This window comes from Oreochromis niloticus, linkage group LG15 (assembly GCF_001858045.2).
Source record: "Oreochromis niloticus isolate F11D_XX linkage group LG15, O_niloticus_UMD_NMBU, whole genome shotgun sequence".
NCBI classification, from domain to species: Eukaryota; Metazoa; Chordata; class Actinopteri; order Cichliformes; family Cichlidae; genus Oreochromis; species Oreochromis niloticus.
This window is the reverse complement of record NC_031980.2, coordinates 28,225,965-28,248,386: the sequence shown is the minus strand read 5'-3', so window position 1 is coordinate 28,248,386 and position 22,422 is coordinate 28,225,965. Positions and strand designations below refer to the sequence as shown.

The 22,422-nt window shown below is 40.6% G+C and overlaps 1 protein-coding gene across 4 annotated transcripts; it reads left to right on the top strand.

Annotated features, from left to right (window-relative positions):
- The first annotated feature begins 535 nt into the window (after positions 1–535).
- Positions 536–19,258, top strand: cep85l (centrosomal protein 85L). Of its 4 annotated transcripts, none has more exons than XM_025898866.1 (13): positions 536–1,015; positions 2,909–3,000; positions 3,091–3,726; positions 5,864–5,949; positions 7,694–7,811; positions 7,902–8,069; positions 8,181–8,333; positions 9,280–9,434; positions 10,938–11,055; positions 11,135–11,185; positions 12,028–12,135; positions 15,867–16,044; positions 17,310–19,258. In XM_025898866.1, exons 1-13 carry the CDS (start codon positions 970–972, stop codon positions 17,474–17,476), a joined length of 2,076 nt encoding a protein of 691 aa, XP_025754651.1. In that variant the 5' UTR covers positions 536–969; the 3' UTR covers positions 17,477–19,258. The 4 variants fall into 4 exon arrangements, with proteins under 4 accessions (XP_025754651.1, XP_005475175.1, XP_025754650.1 ...); XM_025898865.1 differs by lacking the exon at positions 536–1,015 and adding an exon at positions 1,959–2,187; XM_013264595.3 differs by lacking the exon at positions 536–1,015 and adding an exon at positions 2,080–2,198.
- Positions 19,259–22,422: the final 3,164 nt, after the last annotated feature.

The window sequence follows — 22,422 nt, the reverse complement described above, 5'->3', positions numbered from 1 at the left end:
TTTTCACTGTGTTGCATTGTTCTGGTAACATTGACAATAAAGATAGATAGATCTATCTATCTATCTATCTATCTATCTATCTATCCTGTCTTAGGAGGAAATGAGGATTTATTCCTCAGTGTTTGGTCTCCTTTGCTTATTTATTTGCCAGATGATTTCTTCCAACTGTTGAGAGGGGCCGGTTGTCTTTAGGGTGCCTCCAGATAAGTAGGAAGTGAGCACAAAGGATGGGAGTTCACTTTTGTAGCTTCTTTTTTAAATCTGTGGGTGAACAGATGGTAAATACTTGGGGGGGTTCATAGGTTGTTTTTTTCTTTTTCTTGTCTTTCTCTCCTCCTTTCCCCAGAAGTGTAACTGTAAATGTATGTAATGACTTTAAATGCATGTGATTCTGGTTGTTTTGTGGGTTTTTTTGTTTGTTTTGTTTTCGTTTTTTGTGCTGATAATGAATAAATTTTTGAATATGATGCTACCAGGCTGTCCTAATGCAACGTGTGCGCGCGCGTGTAAGTGTGAGTGCGCGCGAGTCTATGCGATCGGGAATGAAAGAGAACAGGCGCTGCCGTAAAGGTGTCTGTAGAAGCGCAAGAAATTTGACCGCGGTTTGTCACCCTAGCAATTTGTAGGCTGACTGAAAGCACGAGACTTCTCACGTTATTTGCACATTTTTGTTGAATAATTTCGTTACCGTGCCAGGAACGGTTTCATATTTCAGCCCAGCTCAGAATTACCATGAAGCGCAAGCGGGTGTCGGAGGAAGAGATTACTGGGTGCACTTCCACTCATGGTTAACCCAAAACGGCCTCGTTTATTGGAAGTATGCATATATCACAGCTTTGCTGCTGGAGACTCTAGCGTCTCGAACGTCTTGCTTTTATTCTCCTTTGTCATCTTAGTGAGCTTAACGTGATTTTCGCTGCTGTGATATAAAAAGACCTTAAAATATGCGATGCAGAAGTGATTTTGAAGATGGATCCAATCATTTCTAATTTAAAGATGGAATCTAATAAAACAGGTAAGGAGCTTTGAAAATACATGATAGCCAAGTAAGGGGCTGGTTCCGTTTCATCTGCAGTGCTGTGTCCTTGTTAAATCCTTTAACATATCGAGGATACGGCACGGTTGGTTCCGTTGTTACCGAGCTGGAAGTCATCCATGGCTTTTATTATTTAGCACAGACATCTGATGCCAAACCATAGTCCATGTAGTAATATTCTTTAAATATTTGATTGTATGTTGTAAAATACATGTAAACACGCTTTATAGTTTATCGTTAAATCACCGTTATATTAAACCCTTCTCATGGTAAATTTTTGAAGTAGCCTGAATAACAAACGTTATTACTGTAAATAATTTAGTCATATTGTGAAAACAAAGAGTTCTTAAGGTATCAGATAAATATAATATACATCACATCGGGGCTCTACTCTGGGCCAAGAGTCAAACTTTTAGAAGTTGTGAAAGAAAATTAAGATTACCCACAAACTGAACATGGACAGGATTTACTACAGTAGCTGAAAAATCCACTGGAAAAGGCACAAATGAGACTGTTCCGCCTCTGGTTCGCTCTGTTTGTGCGCAAGCTCACGCAGCACTCGGCAGAGATCCCGCCCCCCAGCTAAACACCCAATCACTGTTAGTATGCAAATAAGCCGGTGTCGGGTTACTCAGTAGGCAGGGCAGAGCAACCTGAAGCAGCAAATCTTTGTCGTCTAAATCACAGCGACTCGTGAGATAATTAACAAGTAAAAATACATCTATATTTGTACAGTCAGTGGCAGACTAGTCCACTGCTTTTCTCATAGTTACAGTCTGGTAGAGAAGTGTTTCTCTCTGTGAGCCTGTCTGCTGCACAGAGCCGGCTGGAGGATCCCGACACAAAGCCCCGCCCAGCTTTCAACTTTGCACTCAACAGATTCATATTCTGATGTAATCACAGCGATTATTTATTCACTTTCCACCCCAGCTTCCAGCAGCTGTGTGATAGGTCCTAACCCCCTGTCGTCTCACCATGTTACAAAAAAGAAAGCGGAATTTGGTGATCTTGGCCCATGACAAGTCCATAGCAAATAACTTGATTATGGATGAATCTGAGAAAGGACAGTGGAGCTGTGCTGCGCTGTGTGCTCTGTGCACAGCTGTGGTGTGTTTGGATATTTTTGGACATCTCAGCACTGGAGTTTCCAGGTCATCTCTGAGTTCAGTGAGCAAAGTTAGAATTAAGTTGGCTATGTAATCTGTATGTTTTTATCACGTCTTCATTTGGCATCTCAAAGACGTTGACAAAGGTGGAAAATGTCTCACTCTTTTAGCACACGCTCTTAAGTCTCTGCAAACCCTGGAAGATTACGGCGTAGGGTTAAAAGGACTTTTGGTTTGCGTCGTAAGTTACAAGATAGATTTCCCAAGGAGCCTATATGGTAAATGGTAATGATTTTTATATAGCTACTACTCTCCCGGAGCACTCAAAGCACTCTATACAACATACCCCATTCACTGTCTTCTATGCTTTTCAGTGCTTCCTAACTAACATTCACACACATTTATACTCCGATGGATGCATCAAAGAGCAACTTGGGGTTAGTATCTTGCCCAAGGATACTTGGCATGCAGACTGGGGGAGCCGTAGATTGAATCACTAGCCTTCTGATCAGTAGATGATCTGCTCTACCTCCTCAGCTACAGCCATCCATGCATTATACACAATCTTGTCACTGCGGTCTTTTTGTAAATGCATACAGTACTTTTTTTCTTTTTTTTTTTAAATGCTAAAACCCTTTCTTCAAGGGAATTTTTTTTTTACAGTTCTCAATAAATATAGGTTGGTGTTGTTTTAACAATGATTTCTATTTAGTTGTAATTTGATTCTTCACATATTTTTTCTTTAACCTTTTATGTCTTTCCCTAGATGACTCCAGTTCCAGTACCACCTATCTGTATTCCCAGCCACTCTTGCAGCAGCACTTGGGCCAGGATGATAATGGCATTCCTACTGTCCATGTAAGGCCATTTGTATCATCCTCACATAAAACCACTTTTAAAATGCCAGCTTCAAGCCACAGCACAAATTACTCGTACTGGTCTTCTCAGCAGCATGTGCCAGCCACATCTCGTCTGGACCCACAAAGTTGTCTAGACACAAAGGACCATCAGTCTATCCGGAGGTGCTCCTCGCTTTCCAACTTATCATTAGGAACTGATACGTGCAATACTAGCACAGCAGGATATCGGTACAACCCAAATGCACAAGGATCCCTAGATAGAGTTCTACAGCATAGGCATAGAAGGGTACCTCAAGTTTCAGATGTCGACTTTTATTTACCGTTACCTTCTCCCACAGCCTGCAGTAGCTTACTCCAGCACTCGCCAGGTGCCAGCACAGGTTACCAGTACAACAATTGCAGGCTATCCACTGGTTTGGAGGCAGATATGTCCCTTTTCTCACCTCTGTCTTCACCAGTGAAACAATACATGGACTACAGTATTTATCATCTCAGCTCATACAACCAAATGGACTCTCCACTGGGTCATCAGGCTAATAGAACCTCCCCAGTTCAACTTGAAGCGCGCACCCAGATGTGGCTGACTGAGCACATGGAGCACAGGCTCAAAGGAAAGTGTGGAGGTGAACTTTGTCAGAACAGTGATACTGGAACAGAGACCTGGAGTGGAGATGAGCAGTCACTATGGCAACAGCGACATCAATGTGATCCAGAGCTTAAACAGGTGAGTGGGGTTTTACAGCTATCATATAAAAGTGAAAATAAACATAGAAACGAGGAAAGTGAAAAAGTATGGAAATAAAAAGACCACGACTTGATCCTGTGTAGGTAAATATGCTCAAAGATTGAGAAAGGATGATTTAGGACACAGCAACCCTATTATTCAGAGAGGTAGTTACTTGTGGTTTGCTCACTGTCTTTCTATGGCTTTCAAATATGTCTTCTCTTTAATCTCACCAACCAGCTGTCATGGAGTAGGCTACCCCTCCCTGAGTCTGGTTTGACAGAGGTCTTAGGTAGGGGGCAATGAACTTCTCCCTGTTAACATCATAACATGGAGCTCTCTATTTAGAGATAAGGTTGGGTGTTGTTTTAGATGCAATTAGCAATAGTTCACAAATTACAATGTGTTACATTTCAGATGAATCTCATACATTTTGTTATTAGGTTTTCGGTTATATAAAATGGGTTTGCTTGCTAAGTCAACCCAAACCCTGCTGCTAACCTAAACCCTAGATTGGTCAACGATGACCTGATGGATATTTGTCCTCCCTGTAACTCCCTGTAACTGTAACCTTGGTAATACATTGTGAGACTGCTGGGGCAATCACACAGTCTCCAGTGTTTTAAAGTTTTTGTTTTGCCTTACAATATAAAATGTCTTGAAATGACCGTTGTGAACTGGCATAAAATAATACCAAATTAAATTCAGATGATTGGATATAAAATTCGCCATGTTTGACAAAAACCAAACTCAAAAACCAAAGTCATCATAAACACCTCATACCAGTATTTATTTTTGCAGGCACTGGACATCTTGCAATCATTGTATTATAGTATTCTAGAGTTACAGTGGTGTGAAAAAGTGTTTGTCCCCTTTCTGATTGTCTATTTTTTTGGAAGCTTTGTGTCCCATTACATCTGGCGTAAAAGTAACATAGTATTTCAGAAAAGTAACATCATACCAACAGTATCAATCAATCATTCAATTTATTTATAAGCACATTTAAAAACAACACAGGTTGACCAAAGTGCTGTACATAGTAAAAAGGTAAAAACTAGAACAAACACACACAGAGCAAACTGGAGCAAAGTTAACATTATCAATAAGACGAAAAACAGGACTGGTAAGACAGGTAGATGGCGAGCCACAAACATCGGCGCTATCTTGGATCTAACAGTAAAATATGGTGGTGGTAGTGTGATGGTCTGGGGCTGTTTTGCTGCCTCAGGACCTGGAACACTTGCTGTGTTAAATGGAACCATGAATTCTCCAGTCTACCAAAACATCCTGAAGCAGAATGTCCGGCCATCTGTTTGTGACCTCAAGCTGAAGCGTATTTGGGTTCCGTAGCAGGACAATGATAGAAAACATATTAGCAAGCCCACTTCTGAATGGCTTAAAACCCCCCAAAATGAAGTCAAAGTCTGACTGAGATGCTGTGGCATGAGCTTAAATAGGCGATTCATGTTCAAAAACCCTCCATTGTGAATGAATTCCTGCAAAGATGAGTGGGCAAAAATTCCTCCACAGCGCTGTAAAAGACTCATTGCCAGTTATCGATAAAGGCTTGATTGCACTTGTTGCTGCTAAGGGTGGCCCAACAAGTTAGGGTTAGTTTAGGGGTGATTTCACTTTTTCACACAGGGCCATGTAGGTTTAGATTTTTTTCCCCATTAATAATAAACTTCTTCATTTAGAAACTGCACTTTGTGCTTATTTGTTTTATCTTTGTCTAATATTTAAATTTGTTTGATGATCTGAAACATTTAAGTGTGACAAACATACAGAAGTTAGGAAATCAGGAAAAATGTATTTTTTTCATACCACTGTAAATATAAGGCCATCTGTCCAACAGTGAAAAGCAAATCTACACAAGAATGCACAAAAAATAATAAAGATGTTGCAATGACCCAGTCCAAGTCTGGATCTTAACATGACTGAAATGCTCTGTCAAGACCCTAAGAGAACCACATGCTGCTGAATCATGAGGTGTACTTATAGTCATGTGGTAGAGAAAGTTTTCACAGGACTGCCCAGTGAAAAAGTAACTGACTTCAACTAAGGCTTTTACATTATGTCATGATTTTGCTGTGTGCATAAATTAGGTTTTGTCTTCTCTATGTTTGTGTGTTACCAGATGCTGAGAGGGACCTCCCTGCCTGTCAACAATCTGGTCAAGGTAAAAGAGGATCTACTGAGACAAAGAGAGCAACAGATAAATAGGTACTGCAAGCCAAACAGACAGATATTTTAGTTGCCCTATATGGATGTATATGTGTGTGTGTGTGTGTGTGTGTGTGTACGTTTGCATGCAGATGCATGTATATATAGAGTTAGTGTAGTGGTAACACTACCCACTTTCAGGTTGGGGGTCTGACTCCCGACCAGGGCATCTGTCTCCAGTAAGGATCCCCAGACTAGATCCCCTCATGCCTACCTTGGATAGGGATATGAGCAAGAAAAAGCTTGAGCCATACCGGCTCAAATGTTGTCTAGATAACCAAGGTTGGCATGAGGTGTTGAGGAACCAGGACACATTGATGAGAAGTGGGCTACTAGAACAAGAAGGCATAAGTCGACAAGGGATGAAAACAGGGAGCTGTTGGAATTATGATATGCAAATAACCCCGGCGGAGGAGTTTACACGAAGGGGATGTGGAACCTATGGAATCGTTGATACCCAACATCCAAACTGACAACGAAACAACTCAGTGTTTCGTTGTCAGTTTCGCGATTGTGATCACAACTGGAGATCGATGTGGTACAATGCAAATGCCATGGCAAAGGGGAGCCAAGGCAATGGGTACCAAGCCCTGAGTATGACTGAAGGTGCAATGAGTCCAAGAGCAGCTGACCTGAGAGAGAAGATCATGGCAAAGCCGATTACCATAACTATGTGAAGTACCCTCTGAAGGTGTACTAGAAGAAGTAAATGCAGCATTACTGACAATCCCTAGTGCAACCATCACTGAATCTAATCATCTGATCTACACCACGGCAGCAGTGATGCTTGGCTGTAAGGTGAACAGCCTCAAGGAGCACTAGCCTCCATGTAGAAGGAGACTAGAGGCCAAATTCAAGGCACTGAAAAGGTAAGTTAGCCAAAAATCGGAGTTGCAGCTAGGTTAAGTGCAGCAAGCTGTCCATACCTGAGCCCTTAAAACTGCCAAGAAAAGACCCACAGCCTGTACTCTGTGTACTCTTTGAAAAATATAAGAACAGTCCCACCAAGACTAGAGAAGGACCAATACTTATACTGATCTCAAACTAAATATGTGAAAGTTATTGTGGAACAAGCTGCGATCAGTTGCAACTGTGTATATTGTTATTCACCCAGGCTTACACTTGTTGATTTGATTTGTTTTGTTTTGTTTTCCTGCTTTCACTCCATTAGCATTGGAAATATAAAACCTGTGTCAGTTTACAGAGTTTTAAGTAAAAAGTGAAGATGGTGGTAGCAAATAAAGAGTTGTGTATTTGATAAGAGAAGAAAAAAACCCCAACAAATAAAAACACCAGCTACAACTACTGCTTTTTGGCAGAGAATCATGGCCTTAGATGTGGATATTGTGATTCCTGTGCCTGCTGTTTGAGATTTGACTACAAACCACACCAGTGCATCCTGAAGGTTACAAAAGCAAAATTTTAACCTTTTAAATGTACAACTTTGATGTTGTTTTTTATTTTTTATTGGAAAAGTGTTGTTACTTTGAAGTATAAAAAGGCTTCCAAAAAACCCTAAAAACACCCAACAATACTATGGCACACTGAAGTGTTCCAAACATCGGTGCTTCTCTTTGTCACTACTTTCACTCTTCATCTGCCATATTTGGGTATCTTTTGCAGATACAAATTGTTCACCCTGTCAGTTCTCAAATAAACTTTATTTTATTCATTTATTTATTGCATATGGAAAAAACATTACAGATGGGAATCTTTGTAAGTAGGAATGAATTCTGTCTTTCAGACAAAAGCTACAGATCTTGCTACTACATGCGCGGATCAGAGATAACGAACAGAAAATACATCAGGTCTTGAAGAGCCAGAGAAGGTTGTTTGATGACTCTCACACCCGATCCATCCAGGTAATAAATGAACATTCATATCCAAATTTAATAACCACATAAAACATTTTTATAATTAAAGTTATAGCACATGTTTTGGTCATCTTTAAGGACTCAACAATGAGAACTTCACGCAAGCAGCCACCTGATCAGTTGTCCTGTGATGAAGAACTTGTTAAGAAATTAGCTGTGGCTGAACTTGAAATAATCCATTTCAGCAAAGTCTTCAAGCAAATTACTCAGAAATATTCAGAGGATATCAGAAAACTGGAGGAAAGGGTACAGTAATCATTAATATATATAACATTTTTTACTTTTTAAAGTGTACTTTACTCTTGAAAGTATAGTAACGTAAACATATTGTTGAATATGCATTTTGTTCATCCACAGATAAAAACGAGGGATCGCTACATCAGTAGTCTAAAGAAGAAGTTTCAGCGAGAGAGCAACCAAAACCAGGAAAACCACCAACGCATAGAGACACTGGAAAAATACCTTTCTGACCTGCCAACATTAGATGAAGTACAGGTCCAGGCCAAGAGGGTAAACACATATATATGAGCATACATACAGACTGAGGTGAGTCAGGTTGATCAGTCAGAGACATTTTTCATCCTAGAGACTTGGAAACTCCAAGCAAGTGGCGTTTCATATGGGACAGGGACTCCTCTGTTCTCTGAGCGTAGTGCAAATGGGTTCCTGCAGGACAGTTTTACAATATAATCCCTGAGTTTATTTTATCCTGTTTGCGTGCCTTTTCACCATATACTCCTCTTTTCTTCTGCTCTCGACCCCTAGACTGGGTACAGTCTAAATATGTTCCTAAATCAAGGTAAAATTTGTTGAGGTAGGCTAAGCCTACATTTTAGCTCTGTTTTTATTCAACATTACCTTCTCTGGACAGTAATCAATTAATGGACTGCATCACTTTTAAAGGAACAAGCAATGTGTAAAATTGTGTACACATTGCTTATGTAACCCCCACCACTCCTAAAGATGGTCGACCAGCAGTGGACCTTTCGAACACGATAACTCGAGAAAAATGTCACCTAGGATTTTCAAATTAAACCTACGTGTATCTACTAAAACTCTTGGATGAGTTTGAATATAAGTGAAGGTCAGTTACCAAAAATGTATTTTCATACAGTCTTTCCATTTCAAGCTTGTTCATCATTGACTTTATTTTTTATTTGCCTGTTGATATTAGATACTTTGTTTGCTATCATTTAAATTATAAACAATTTCTTGGAATTCCAATTCCACTATATTTAGAAGCCATTCCAGACTTTTCCCAAAACAATATAAGGTGATGTCATCAAGAAATAAATTATATTTTAACAATTTAGACATATGTATGTTATTTATATAGAGTATAAACAGATTAAGGTCCAGGATTTAAAATTGTGAGACCCCATTTAGTCAGTCAGAGAGAGGATTAGGTTTTGTTCATACTGCTCTACTATCTCACTGTGCGTATTTCTATGTTCAGCAGGAGGAGGCACAGCAGAAATGCAAGAAACTGGAGAAAATAGTGTCTCACCTCAAAAAGAGCCTAGAGGAAGGTTGTACTTTGATGAAGGACAAAGACATCGAGATGAAGATGCAGGCAAAGAGAGAAAAAGAATTGATTGCATCTGTACATAGGTAAATTTATGTGTATATGATACGTTTGTGTGCAAATAAGGTATGTCGTTTCTCACAGATATGTGTTTGAGTGAATAAGAGTTAAGGACTGTACTAAAATCAGAAAATATACAGTGCCTGATATATTTTTGGTTCTTCAAGGTCATTTTCTCGCTGCTGATATTTTTAGACAGCTCTCTGGATGTCGTCTTATTATTAGCTGCACTTGTAAATGTCTAAAGGATGATAGATATCTCCTGATTCATCACCATAGTGCAAAACTAATTCAAGTCTTTCATTTAGGAAAGACTCATATCTTAGCCAAGGTCATCAACAGTTGAAATGAGTCGAACAATTATTAAAATCAATTTTCTTTGCCTCTTTTAAGTGCTTCTTCAACAGAGCAAGGCATGTCCAAAATAGCATTTCTAAACGTACAAGTTTTCTTTAGAGAGCATTATTAGATCAGTTTTGATAAAATAAGAGAAGGGTTTGAGCTTACACTTTGGATTAGACTTGAAGAAAAGATTTTTTTTTAATTTTGGGGCATCGAAAATTAAACTTTGGATCAAAAGAAAAGAATCCAAAGTTGGATTCCCTGTTCTTTTTAATAGTTTAAAAAATATGTTTTCATGGGGGGGTTAACGGTCTGTCCTCATCTGTACTTTGACACAGAAGTTGATATTTGTTCTCTGCACATGTTTTACACTAATATTTGTGATAAGGTTGCAGCATATATGCAAGCAATTCAATTCAATTCAATTTTATTTATATAGTGTCAAATCACAACAAAAGTTGCCTCAAGGCGCTTTATATTGTACAGTAGATAGCACAATAATAAATACAGAGAAAAACCCAACAATCATATGACCCCCTATGAGCAAGCAGTCACAGTGAATAGTCTAAGGAGCATTCTAGAAGTATGTAAGCAAGCGTGGAATCAATCTTCATTTGCTCAAAAGACAATGTTGTAGAAGACAGAGTCAAATCGAAATTGGGTACACATTTTTACCCCTTAGTTGTAAAGCGCTGTTAGGGTATTGCTGTCACCCTGTCAAGGTCAGAAGTCAAGTTTTCTGAAAATCTTGTGAATGCCATATCTCAAGAAGGAACTCACCTAGGTCTTTCACATTCAGCCTCTAGTAATGCATCTAGTAAAAATTTCAGAAGAGTTTAAATCCCAGTGAGCTTGAACTGAAAGTAAAGGTGAGATGGCAAATTTTCAGAAAATTGCCTGGGGCTTTCAAATTTATATCATAGGTGAATCTGCTAGAAGGTCAGGGCAGTACCACTTGGAGCCACCTGTATTTGTCATTTTTATGTGATTATGATCACATATGGTACATGTGCACTGGCAGATCTGAAGTATTTCCTGTCGTTAACTACACAGTTCACATGCATTAACTGTAAACACACATCTTCAGTCACTGCAAAGATGACACAAGTGATACTAAATTATCTTTTTATGATATTCTTTTCATTTCATTCATGTCTCTGTTTTCTTCACGTCTTATTCTGGTAAAGTCTACAGCAAAAGGTGCAGCAGTGTTTGGATGATGGGGTGAGGCTACCTATGCAAGACTTGAAGCGGCTTGAGGTGGAAAACCATCAGCTTATGGAGCAGCAAGATCACAGCAGCAAGGTAGCATTCTAAACACATGTATGCACATACACAAAACCCATGAAGAAGCCATTCACATGTTGTGTCTGATCACCTCCAGCTGTTTAAGCATCAACGAGAACAGATTGAGAGACTGACCTCACAACTCATGGTAGGTTGTTATAAATCTACACCCTCACTGTACAGTTATTGTATATGCTGTATTTCTTTACATCTGATAATCAGGAGGACCACAGATGATCTGAAAGCAACATATGAAGCTGTACCATAAACAATGAATTAAAATCACTCAGCAAAAGAGCTACTTCATTGTTTGAAAAATGTCACCTGAAAAAACTTGTAATGAAGACAATTTGTGTTTGTTTTTTTAATCTTCAGCCGTGAAAGGCTGATGGAGTGTTGTCGTCATCCTGCCAAACAGACAGAGATGTATCTACTCAACTCAGACGAGTTTGCATCTCACTGAAACTGTATTGAGAAAATAAAATGGGGTTTTTTTTCATTAAAGAAAGAAATAACAATAATACCAGGCTAACTTCCTGCTGTTATTATTTGAGAACAGTTCCAAGCTTCTGTATAAGTGAGATTACATAACAGAAAGTTGTTTTCCTGCTCAGGCATCAATCATAAAATTTGGGATCCAAGTCTTTTTTTTGGAAACGATGCTTTTTGATTCATTGCCAAAATCAGCTATGGTACCTCTCAACCTGAAATTCACTTAATAATTGAGGGATGTGATAAATGGTTAGAGAGGCAAAGTTGAAATAATTTGGACATGTACAGTGGATGGATAGTGGATATACTGGACAGTTGTGAATGAAGGCATCAGACAGGAGTAAACAGGAAGACCTCATAGGCTCTTGGATCTAGTGAGATGCAGCTCATCCACTGTGACAAAGACTAAACACATTGAAACAAGAAGACGATCAATAACTGTATATTATTTTTCTGTAGAAAACATAAGCTCATCTGTCACATTCTTTGTTTTGCTAGTCTACCAGCACAACACTGCAGAAGAAAAGAGGCCTTTCTCGTCAGCAATATTCTTACCTTCCAGAAAAGGGAAAAAGCCTGAATACACCCAGTACAGCCTTCCTTCAGGTATCTGTGGTGGAAGCATTAGCTTAATTCTTTTGCCTGTCTAATTGATTCTTGGTTAGTCATTGATAGATGCTGAATCTCCTGCTGCCCCAAACCTTTAGCCACAACTCAGATCATTACATGAGAGGAAAATGAAGCATGTCATTTACTGAAATTACTTTAATTTTAGTCTTCAGATCATTTACTTATTGAACTTGATTCTCTATCAACAGCTTTATTTTCGAGATTAAGTTCTTTCCAACTATCAGTGAGATATGAACAGTGGTGGTGTTGTTCCTCAAAGTAATAATCCATTATTATACATTTCTCATTACTGTTTTAAAAAGTGTGGCAGTGTGTTACTTAATTACTCCCTGTAAAAACACTATTTGTTTTATTACTTGTGCATTACTCCATAACATGGCCTAAAATGCATTGTAATACAATTACTACTTAAAGTGGACAAGAAGCGCTACATGTGTTGAGGCTTATTTGAACCATGGAAACCTACTAAAGAAAACTGTCATATATTTAACACTGTCTGTCGAGCTTTTTAATTAAATTCTTCAAATTCTGTTAAACATTCACAGAGGGGATATTCGTCTCCGCCTATGTGCTGAATGACAGTTCAGAGTACCCGGCTGTCTTTTAGTCCCTAGGTGGGGTGCTTGAGGGTGCTGCACCTGGGGACTCTCTCATTACTGGGAGACTTCAACACTCATGTGGGCAGTGACAGTGAGACCTGGACGGCCGTGGCTGGAAGAAGCGGCCTGCCAGATCTGAAATCGAGCAGTGTTTTGTTATTGGACTTCTGTGCAAACCACAGTTTGTCCATAACAAAAACCTTGTTCAAACATAAGGGTATCCATAAGTGCACATGGCACCAGGACACCCTAGGCTGCAGTTCATAAGATCAGTTTTGTAATCGTATCATCAGATCTGCAGAAGTATGTTCTGGACACTCGGGTGAAGCAAGGTGCTGAGCTGTCAACTAATCAACACCTGGTAGTAAGTTGTATCAGGTGGCGGGAGAGGATGTTCCACAGACCTGGGGCACCTAAACGTATAGTGAGGGTGTGCTGGGAACGCCTGGCAGAGGCCCCCATCTATGGGATTGTCAACAGGAGACTGCGGACATTGTGTTCGAATGGACCCTGTTCAGCACCTCCGTTGCTGAAGCTGCTACACTGAGCTGCGGCCGCAAGGTGGTTGGTGCCTGTTGTGGTGGTTACCCCCGAACCAGATGGTGGAGACCGGAGGTGAAGGAAACCACCAGGCTGAAGAAGTCCTATTGGGCTTGGTTAGCCTGTGGGACTTCAGAGACAGCCGATAGGTACAGACAGGTCAAGTGGAATGCGGCTCGGGCATTAGTTGAAGCAAAAACTCAGTTGTGGGAGGAGTTTGGAGAGGCCATGGAAGAAGACTTTCTTCTTCAAAGACCTCCTTAATCCCACTAGGACATCTTCTGTAGAGGAAGCAGAGTCTGGGGACGAGGGGGATGACTCATCCATCACCGGTGTGAGGTCACTGAAGTTAAACAACTCCTTGTTGCTGTAGCTCAGGTGGTTGAGCAGGTCACTTTCTAATCGGAAGGTTTGTGGTTAAATCCCCTTCTACTCTCATGTGCATGTCAAATATCCTTGGGCAAGATACTTAACCCCAAGTTGCTCTCCAGTGCAACCATCGGAGTATGAGTACATGTGAATGTTAGATAGAAAGCTCTTGGAGCATAGAAAAAATTGCTTGTACGAATCGGTGTGAATGGGCGAATGAGGCAAGTTGTGTAAAACACTTTGAGTGCTAAGAGTAGAAAAAGGCTATATAAGAACTAGTCCATTTACCATTTACCATTCCTTGGTAGCAGGGCCCCTCAGTATGTTGTAGGGCTGTTAGGGGCGGTACCTCTGGTTTGGCAGACCAGGTGGTGGTTCCCATCATCAAGAAGGGGGACCAGAGGGTCTGTTCCAACTATAGGGAGATCACACTCTTCAGCCTCACGAGCAAAGTCTATGCTAGGGTGTTGGAAAAGAGAGTCTATCCTTTAGTCGAATACAGGAGGAACAATGCGGTTTTCGTCCCGGTTGCAGAACACTAGACTAGTTCTTTAGTATCTTCAAGGATACTTGAGGGTTAATGGGAGTTTGCCTGACCAGTCTACATGCCATTTGTGGACTTAGAGAAGACATTCGACCGTGTCCCTTGGAGTATTCTGTGGGAGGTCTTTCGGAAGTATGGGGTGTCTGGCTAGTTGCTACAGACCATTCGATCCTTATACAACTGTTGCAAGAGCTTGGTCCACATAGCCGGCAATACGTAGGACTTGTTGACTGGATCGGCTCGAGACATTATATCCAATTCCATGGAATAGTTGTTTCCAAAACTATTATGCATTCCACTCAAAATGGTATTTCATCTGGACAACAAAGCTACACAGAGCAGATGAAGATGGCTGAGGGGTCAGACTGTGATAGTTGCCATGTCTTCGCTGGTAGACTCACCGTTCTGTTGTGTGTATGTGTGTGTATTCTGGTTTTTGTGCAGAAGCAGGACTCGCCGGGACTTTTGTCTCCACACACCTGGTTTAATCACACACTTGTTCCTGATGTACTCATTGTGCCATCTTCTTAAGGGAGTGGCCGTTATTTAGTCCTCACTGGATCATTGTCTTGCAAAAGTTAGTGCAACTCATCTCCCACCCTTGAGTTAATATTTCGGCTTGCCTGTGAGAGAGATGCCAACCTGTATTTTCACTGTGCTCAGGTTTGCTTGGAGAACCCCCTATGGTGAACAGCCTTTGTGTGGGTTTGAGAGAGAGTCTGGAAACTGTTGGAAACTGGGGAGAGCCATAGTGGAGTGAACTGTTCTGATAATTTCGAAACTGTCATTATTTACTGTAAATAAACGTAATGTACTTTGACTTGGAGCCCTGTGTGTGAGGGGCTCCAAGTCGTCCTGATAATAACGAATTACAGTAGTCCATCATGTTGAACCAGCAGCAAGACCCTGAATTTCAACAGGTAAAAAAGGCACTGATGAGCAGTGCTGCAGGCTCCATCTTTGTCTGTTCACGTTTAATTGATGTACATTTAAGCATGAACAGATGTGTATATTCTACATGTCTGTGGCTTTCGCTTTGTAGTCTCTTTGTGCTGGATTTCATTTGGATTACATTTGTGCTTTTGGCTTTGTGTTTATACCTAAATTCTAAAATTGTGTGTGTCTGCATAATATGTTTGAAATGCAAAAGTAATGTGAAGAGTAGTATAACAAATTACTTTCTTATGGGAGTAATAAAATAATTAAGTGCAGTACTTCTTAAAAGTAATGCATGACTTCCAAGAAAAGTGTTTCGTGTAATGTGTGTAACACATTACTTTTCTAAGAAATGACCAATAAACAGGGGAAATGCCTCCAACATGCACAAATCTGTGATCCCACAGCATGCAGTTAGTTTGAATGAATGTAATTTCTTTGATATGCTGCTTAAAGATTGTGGTTACTTTCAAAGTGAGCCAGTGAGAACCCAATGAAAATCGCTAGTGAAATCAGAATTGCTAAATTGGGATCAATTCCCATCCCTAGCTGTCAGTGTATGTTAAATAGGAAAAAAAAATAGCACTCAGGCTAGACTGATTATCGAAAAAGTTGCAGTGATCCCTGAGAGCTGGGTTTTCTGATACATGGGAACATAGTGTTCCAAGATATTAAAAAAATGTTTTCTCTTTTTCTTTTTTTTTTCCACTGACAAGCAGCAGGTGATGGATGAAGGGTTGCTGGTGTCTCCTTCAGCCCATGTGGAAATTCCAGAAGTGGACCAGCTGCTGAAAGAGATGTCCCTTTGTCTACTGGACCTCCAGGGTCTCTGCAGCATCCTGGCTCAGAGAGCGCAGGGGAAAGAGCCCAATCTGTCTTTGCTTCTAGGAATGACATGTATGTAGGCATACATTTTATACTTATTTATACTTATTCTTTATGTATTGCTTGTAATCTACTGTAGCTAAAGGGTGAACACAAATAGAGACATTTATGACTTTTTGATACAAAATAAGATTTGTAGCATTTATTTATTTTAGTCAGCTAGTAATAATCAATTAGCAATTTTCTTTGTGTGCGTATGTGTGCATGTAAAATTCCAGGAATAGGGCTCTCAAAATCATTTTTGGAACTGTTGATTTAAATTTAAATCCCATTCCAAGATTTCAGTTGTCAGCTGTCTGGAGCCAACAACAACAACAGCAGCTGATCATAAGCTAACATTATACCCACTAATGTCCTAAAAATCACAAGAGTTTATTCGATAACTGTCAGAGTTCAATAATGTCAGCTCAAATTCAAAGAAAGCTTTGGTAATGCCGGCGAGGAAGAGCTAACAACAACAAAAACAGCGCTTAGCGATACTGAAGCGATACTGAAGCGACACATGAAGAAAGCACCAAGCGTGTAACTCATGGCTCTGTGAGCAACATGCAAGGCTGTCTGCACAGCCTGGAGAGAATTCACTCGCCATCCTCTCCCATTAGGCGCCATAGGAAGGTTGCATCAAGCATGTGACCTCATGAACCACGAGCAAGCATCACACCCAACTTGCAGCTGAGTTTTCTTTTTTTGTTTTACGAAGCACTGAGTGTTTAACCCGTGACTTTCGTGAGCAACACATTGTTCTAAACTCACTCACCAGGGAGCCAGTGCATCACAAATTTTGGGCCATTCACTCTAGCTAGCGGTCAGCACAGCGTGGGCGGAGTCCTATTTGAAAGGGCCTTGACACAGCAAGGTCCCACCCAGCATGTAAACCATGAGCAATACGCAGGCAAGGGGTCACAGCCAGAAAGTCAACATATGCTTCCCACTAAACAGGCAGGTGGACTAAATACTGTAACCCAACTCAGTCGTAATACTGATGCAGACTCTCAACACTTTGCACAGCTGTGGGGCGAGACCAGTCAAGCCCATGTGTCTTAAAGAAGTTTCCATGTGCCCTGATGCCCCAATCGTGGAGTCATACCCCGAGTGGAGCGACAGTCTCAATGCGATAGAGCACAGTTGCACTGCATGAGAGACATGTGTATGATGCCTTCTGCCCTAATTTCTTTTCAAGGCACTGCTTCACATTTCTTCATGCAGTCATAATCTGGCTCACTAAATATTGTCCTTGACCTTTTCATAACATTTTCTCCTTTGTTTTCTCTGTTCAGCACTGACCTTTTCAGGAGAGGAGAGTGACTGCAAAGTGGTGGCAGTGGAAGACAAGTTAAGGTTAAAGCTACTGGAAGTTGGCCAGCTGAGGAAAGACATCGATGCGCTGAGGAAAAGCATCTCAGACTGCTACGATCAGTTTATGGGTGACTGCATTTCTCAGTGACTTCCTTTCACATTCTGTACTTCGCAGAGAAAGAATGCAAAATGATACTTGTATGATCGCTGTGTACAAATAACTGACATCTCCCTTTGGAGCTGAGTGGACAGCACTTTCACATATATATGGGACAACCCCAAACCTCCTGTCAAAAAGTATCCAGGTGGAGTGTGTGAATGAACAATGTTTGTTAATGTTTTCCTAAACTGTTTAATAAGCTTTTCAAAAATCAGTGTTGAGGATCCGCTAATTTGGAAAGACAGCTGCTTGGAAAGACACTGGGATCCCAAAGGCCCATCTGTATAGTTTCTCCAGCAGTCAGCTAATCGGGTTGCTACTGGATGCAGCTTGTGTTTTAATACATGGCAGGAGCTCTCTGATGTCAGGTCAATAAAGAGAGACCGTAGGAAGGAACTGAATATAATTGAGTTATTAAAAACACATGTGTTAAAGAGAATATATACAAATATAAAGCAAACTGCACACTGAGATAAACTAAGGGGACAATATTTCAAGTATAAAACAGTAATTCTTGTATTGCACTTAAAGTATGAAAAGAATATTATTTTGCCCCTGAAAGCACTGAGTACGTGATTGGTTCCATTTGTCTGTCTGATTGTTAGCAATCTAGCATCTGATGATAGACACCAACAGCTCGAGCTGATTGAAAGCAAGAAGAAAAAGGTGACATCAAATGTCCAAATCAGTAAAACTTTATGTCACTCACAATCTTTAGAGATTGTTTTCAAACTTCACAACAACATATGAGGCCTAGGGGGACATGAGTACCTAAGCTGGCTAAGCATTTGACCTTGATCTTCAGTTACAGTCAAAGTTGACCTTGAAAAAACAAATGAGACCGTACTGAGCAGTATATGGTATATATGAGGAGAGAGGTGTACAACACACCTCTTATTTTTTTCAGTACAATGGCCTACAACATCACAATGATTCCATAATAGGCTTACATCATTATAATGTAATAAAAACATCATGAAACAGATTTAGTACGTGCTCTCTAAGGGGTTTTGTTGAAACATATACTGCACTTGTGAATAAGGCAGATTATGGCAGGAAAGAAGCTAATGTGAAAGCTTGTTGTGTGTGTGTGATTAAACTGTCTGTTGATTGTTTCGATGTGCGGTCTTTATGAATCTCCATTTTCACAGCAGACAGTGTGAGGATCTTCACTAACACGGCCCTACAAAATAGAAAAGTCACTTAGTGTCTCTTTGGTTTTTTTTAATGAAAATATTAATCTTTCACCATGGCTTCACAAAGTACTTACAAACGTGTTTGTTTCCTAGCATTAGCTTTCTTCTGTGTACAGGAAGCCTGTTACAGTCCTAATCTCTGATCCGTGAGTTTCACCCTGTGCCAACGGAGCCAATGTGGGTGAGTGGACTCGCCCAGCCTGACTGCTTTGGTGTTCAGGGCCTTGCCTACCCCGATACAAAAAAACCTGAGAAGCCTTGCAGGTGAAATTGTATCAGTCACACCTGTTACACCTGCAGCACTTGCTATCTGGGATGGTTTTAGAGGCCTGCAGCTTGGGCCCCAAGGCTTACTTTAAATGGCTAGAGTAACATATACGAGCTGTTTGCATTAGAAAGAATAAAAAGTGAATGTCCACAATTTAATTACAGAAAAGTTTATTAAGGCAATTCAGCAGGAGCAAAGAGTAAAAATCCCAAACAAAGTAATCGGATCACAACTGGGTCAGAAGATGCACTCATCCCTGCGTGAAAACCAGCTGGAAGTATGATCTAAATCAATATCCTTCTGAATGAACCATCCAACACTACAAAAATAAGCAGATGAAAAGCCAAAAACTACAAAATCTCAACTGTATTTTACACTGCGAACATCTTAGATCCTGTCGTCTGAACTGTTGATCTCACAGTGGGGTGCGTAGATATGGGGGATAGAAACAACTAGAAATGCACAATGTATCGCCACTTGCTGCACCTGTAGGAGACAAAACAACTACAGGGAGTGCAGAATTATTAGGCAAATGAGTATTTTGTCCACATCATCCTCTTCATGCATGTTGTCTTACTCCAAGCTGTATAGGCTCGAAAGCCTACTACCAATTAAGCATATTAGGTGATGTGCATCTCTGTAATGAGAAGGGGTGTGGTCTAATGACATCAACACCCTATATCAGGTGTGCATAATTATTAGGCAACTTCCTTTCCTTTGGCAAAATGGGTCAAAAGAAGGACTTGACAGGCTCAGAAAAGTCAAAAATAGTGAGATATCTTGCAGAGGGATGCAGCAGTCTTAAAATTGCAAAGCTTCTGAAGCGTGATCATTGAACAATCAAGCGTTTCATTCAAAATAGTCAACAGGGTCGCAAGAAGCGTGTGGAAAAACCAAGGCGCAAAATAACTGCCCATGAACTGAGAAAAGTCAAGCGTGCAGCTGCCAAGATGCCACTTGCCACCAGTTTGGCCATATTTCAGAGCTGCAACATCACTGGAGTGCCCAAAAGCACAAGGTGTGCAATACTCAGAGACATGGCCAAGGTAAGAAAGGCTGAAAGACGACCACCACTGAACAAGACACACAAGCTGAAACGTCAAGACTGGGCCAAGAAATATCTCAAGACTGATTTTTCTAAGGTTTTATGGACTGATGAAATGAGAGTGAGTCTTGATGGGCCAGATGGATGGGCCCGTGGCTGGATTGGTAAAGGGCAGAGAGCTCCAGTCCGACTCAGACGCCAGCAAGGTGGAGGTGGAGTACTGGTTTGGGCTGGTATCATCAAAGATGAGCTTGTGGGGCCTTTTCGGGTTGAGGATGGAGTCAAGCTCAACTCCCAGTCCTACTGCCAGTTTCTGGAAGACACCTTCTTCAAGCAGTGGTACAGGAAGAAGTCTGCATCCTTCAAGAAAAACATGATTTTCATGCAGGACAATGCTCCATCACACGCGTCCAAGTACTCCACAGCGTGGCTGGCAAGAAAGGGTATAAAAGAAGAAAAACTAATGACATGGCCTCCTTGTTCACCTGATCTGAACCCCATTGAGAACCTGTGGTCCATCATCAAATGTGAGATTTACAAGGAGGGAAAACAGTACACCTCTCTGAACAGTGTCTGGGAGGCTGTGGTTGCTGCTGCACGCAATGTTGATGGTGAACAGATCAAAACACTGACAGAATCCATGGATGGCAGGCTTTTGAGTGTCCTTGCAAAGAAAGGTGGCTATATTGGTCGCTGATTTGTTTTTGTTTTGTTTTTGAATGTCAGAAATGTATATTTGTGAATGTGGAGATGTTATATTGGTTTCACTGGTAAAAATAAATAATTGAAATGGGTATATATTTGTTTTTTGTTAAGTTGCCTAATAATTATGCACAGTAATAGTCACCTGCACACACAGATATCCCCCTAAAATAGCTAAAACTAAAAACTACTTCCAAAAACATTCAGCTTTGATCTTAATGAGTTTTTTGGGTTCATTGAGAACATGGTTGTTGTTCAATAATAAAATTAGTCCTCAAAAATACAACTTGCCTAATAATTCTGCACTCCCTGTAAAGACAACAAACACACAGCAACCACAACACAAAACTTTATACGTGTGTGTGTGTGTGTGAGGTAGAGAGAGAGAGAGAGTATGCCTGTATCTTTATCACAAATGTCCTTGATAATGAGGGTGGGAAGCTGCAGCGACACCCCCAGAAGCCTGAGGACACACATCCCAACAGGAGGACTGGACGTTACATCTTCTCACCCTGGGAACGTCTAATTACCTGATGTTCAGCCACACCATTCTCTCTCTATCTGTCTGATTTACATGATATAACACAAAGTTCAAACTTTGAAACATTTTCTTTGTCATTGTTAAATTAGAAAATTCCATCGTTTTTACATATTCAGTCACACATGGATACGACTCACTGCAGTCTGTCTTTAACATGAACATGCATTTGAACAAATTCAGAGGAATACTTTCTTCTACTCCACCATTTATTTAATACAACTTGTTTATATTCAATCATACGTCAGTCAGCCATTCAGAGATCAGTGACACACTGGAGTCAGTGACTCCAGTGTGTCACCCTCATCCTGCACCACACACACACACACACACACACACACACACACACACACACACTGTAGACTTTATATTCCACTTCCAAGTATTGAGCAAATGTAGTTGATCGTCAGTAAAACCACATAGGAATCATGGTTCTGTGTTTAATAGTCACAACACTTAGGTTTAGGATCATGTGTATGATGTGATGTGTCCTCCATATATATACACAACACAGCTTGAAGCTGGCTCATGTGCGCGCACACACACACACAACTAAAACATTAGCCCTCTGATCATTTTTAATCACATAAAAAGCTCTCAGCTGTGATGACACAGGGGACCAGGGGGGACTTTACTCTCTCTTGACCCCACATCAAATGACAAAACAAAGAAGACATCCAGTTAGCCTCTGAGCCTCCCCCTTCCTCACCACCGCCAACTTCAGTGTTTTAATACTGAAGTTTAATAATCTTTCTCACTGAACAGTGGTTGTTTTCATATTGTTAGGAAAAAGGGAAGTCCAAAATACAGTTGTGGGTAGGATCAGCCAGTCAGAGCCTGACAGTCGGGTTTCCTAGTCTGACTGTATCAAAGGCAGAAGTGTACCCAGGAAGTGCATCGATTTCTGCTGCTGTCTAGATGTTGTATTGTACACGGATCTGTTGGAGCTTTAGATGAACTGTAGAGGGTTAAGTCTCAGGGACCACAGAGTTTATGTGTGTCAGTTTTTCAAAGAACTTCATGCCGCCGGCTAGAAGTGATTCTAGGATAATGATAAATACTTTGATGTGCATAGGACTTCTGCATGTGTTAAAAATTGATGACTTGTCATCACATATTGCCACATTGTTCCGTTTATTAGGGTTTGCCGATCTTGGTTGGGTTTTTTTGCACTTCTCTGAGCTT

Bases quoted from the DNA above. Each gene is read 5' to 3' on its own strand.
- cep85l (XM_005475118.4), top strand. From the start codon at position 970: ATGGATCCAATCATTTCTAATTTAAAGATGGAATCTAATAAAACAG. The intron at 1,016-2,908 runs GTAAGGAGCTTT...GTCTTTCCCTAG, and splicing joins GATGGAATCTAATAAAACAG to ATGACTCCAGTTCCAGTACC. The intron at 11,186-12,027 runs GTAGGTTGTTAT...TTGTTTTGCTAG, and splicing joins GACTGACCTCACAACTCATG to TCTACCAGCACAACACTGCA.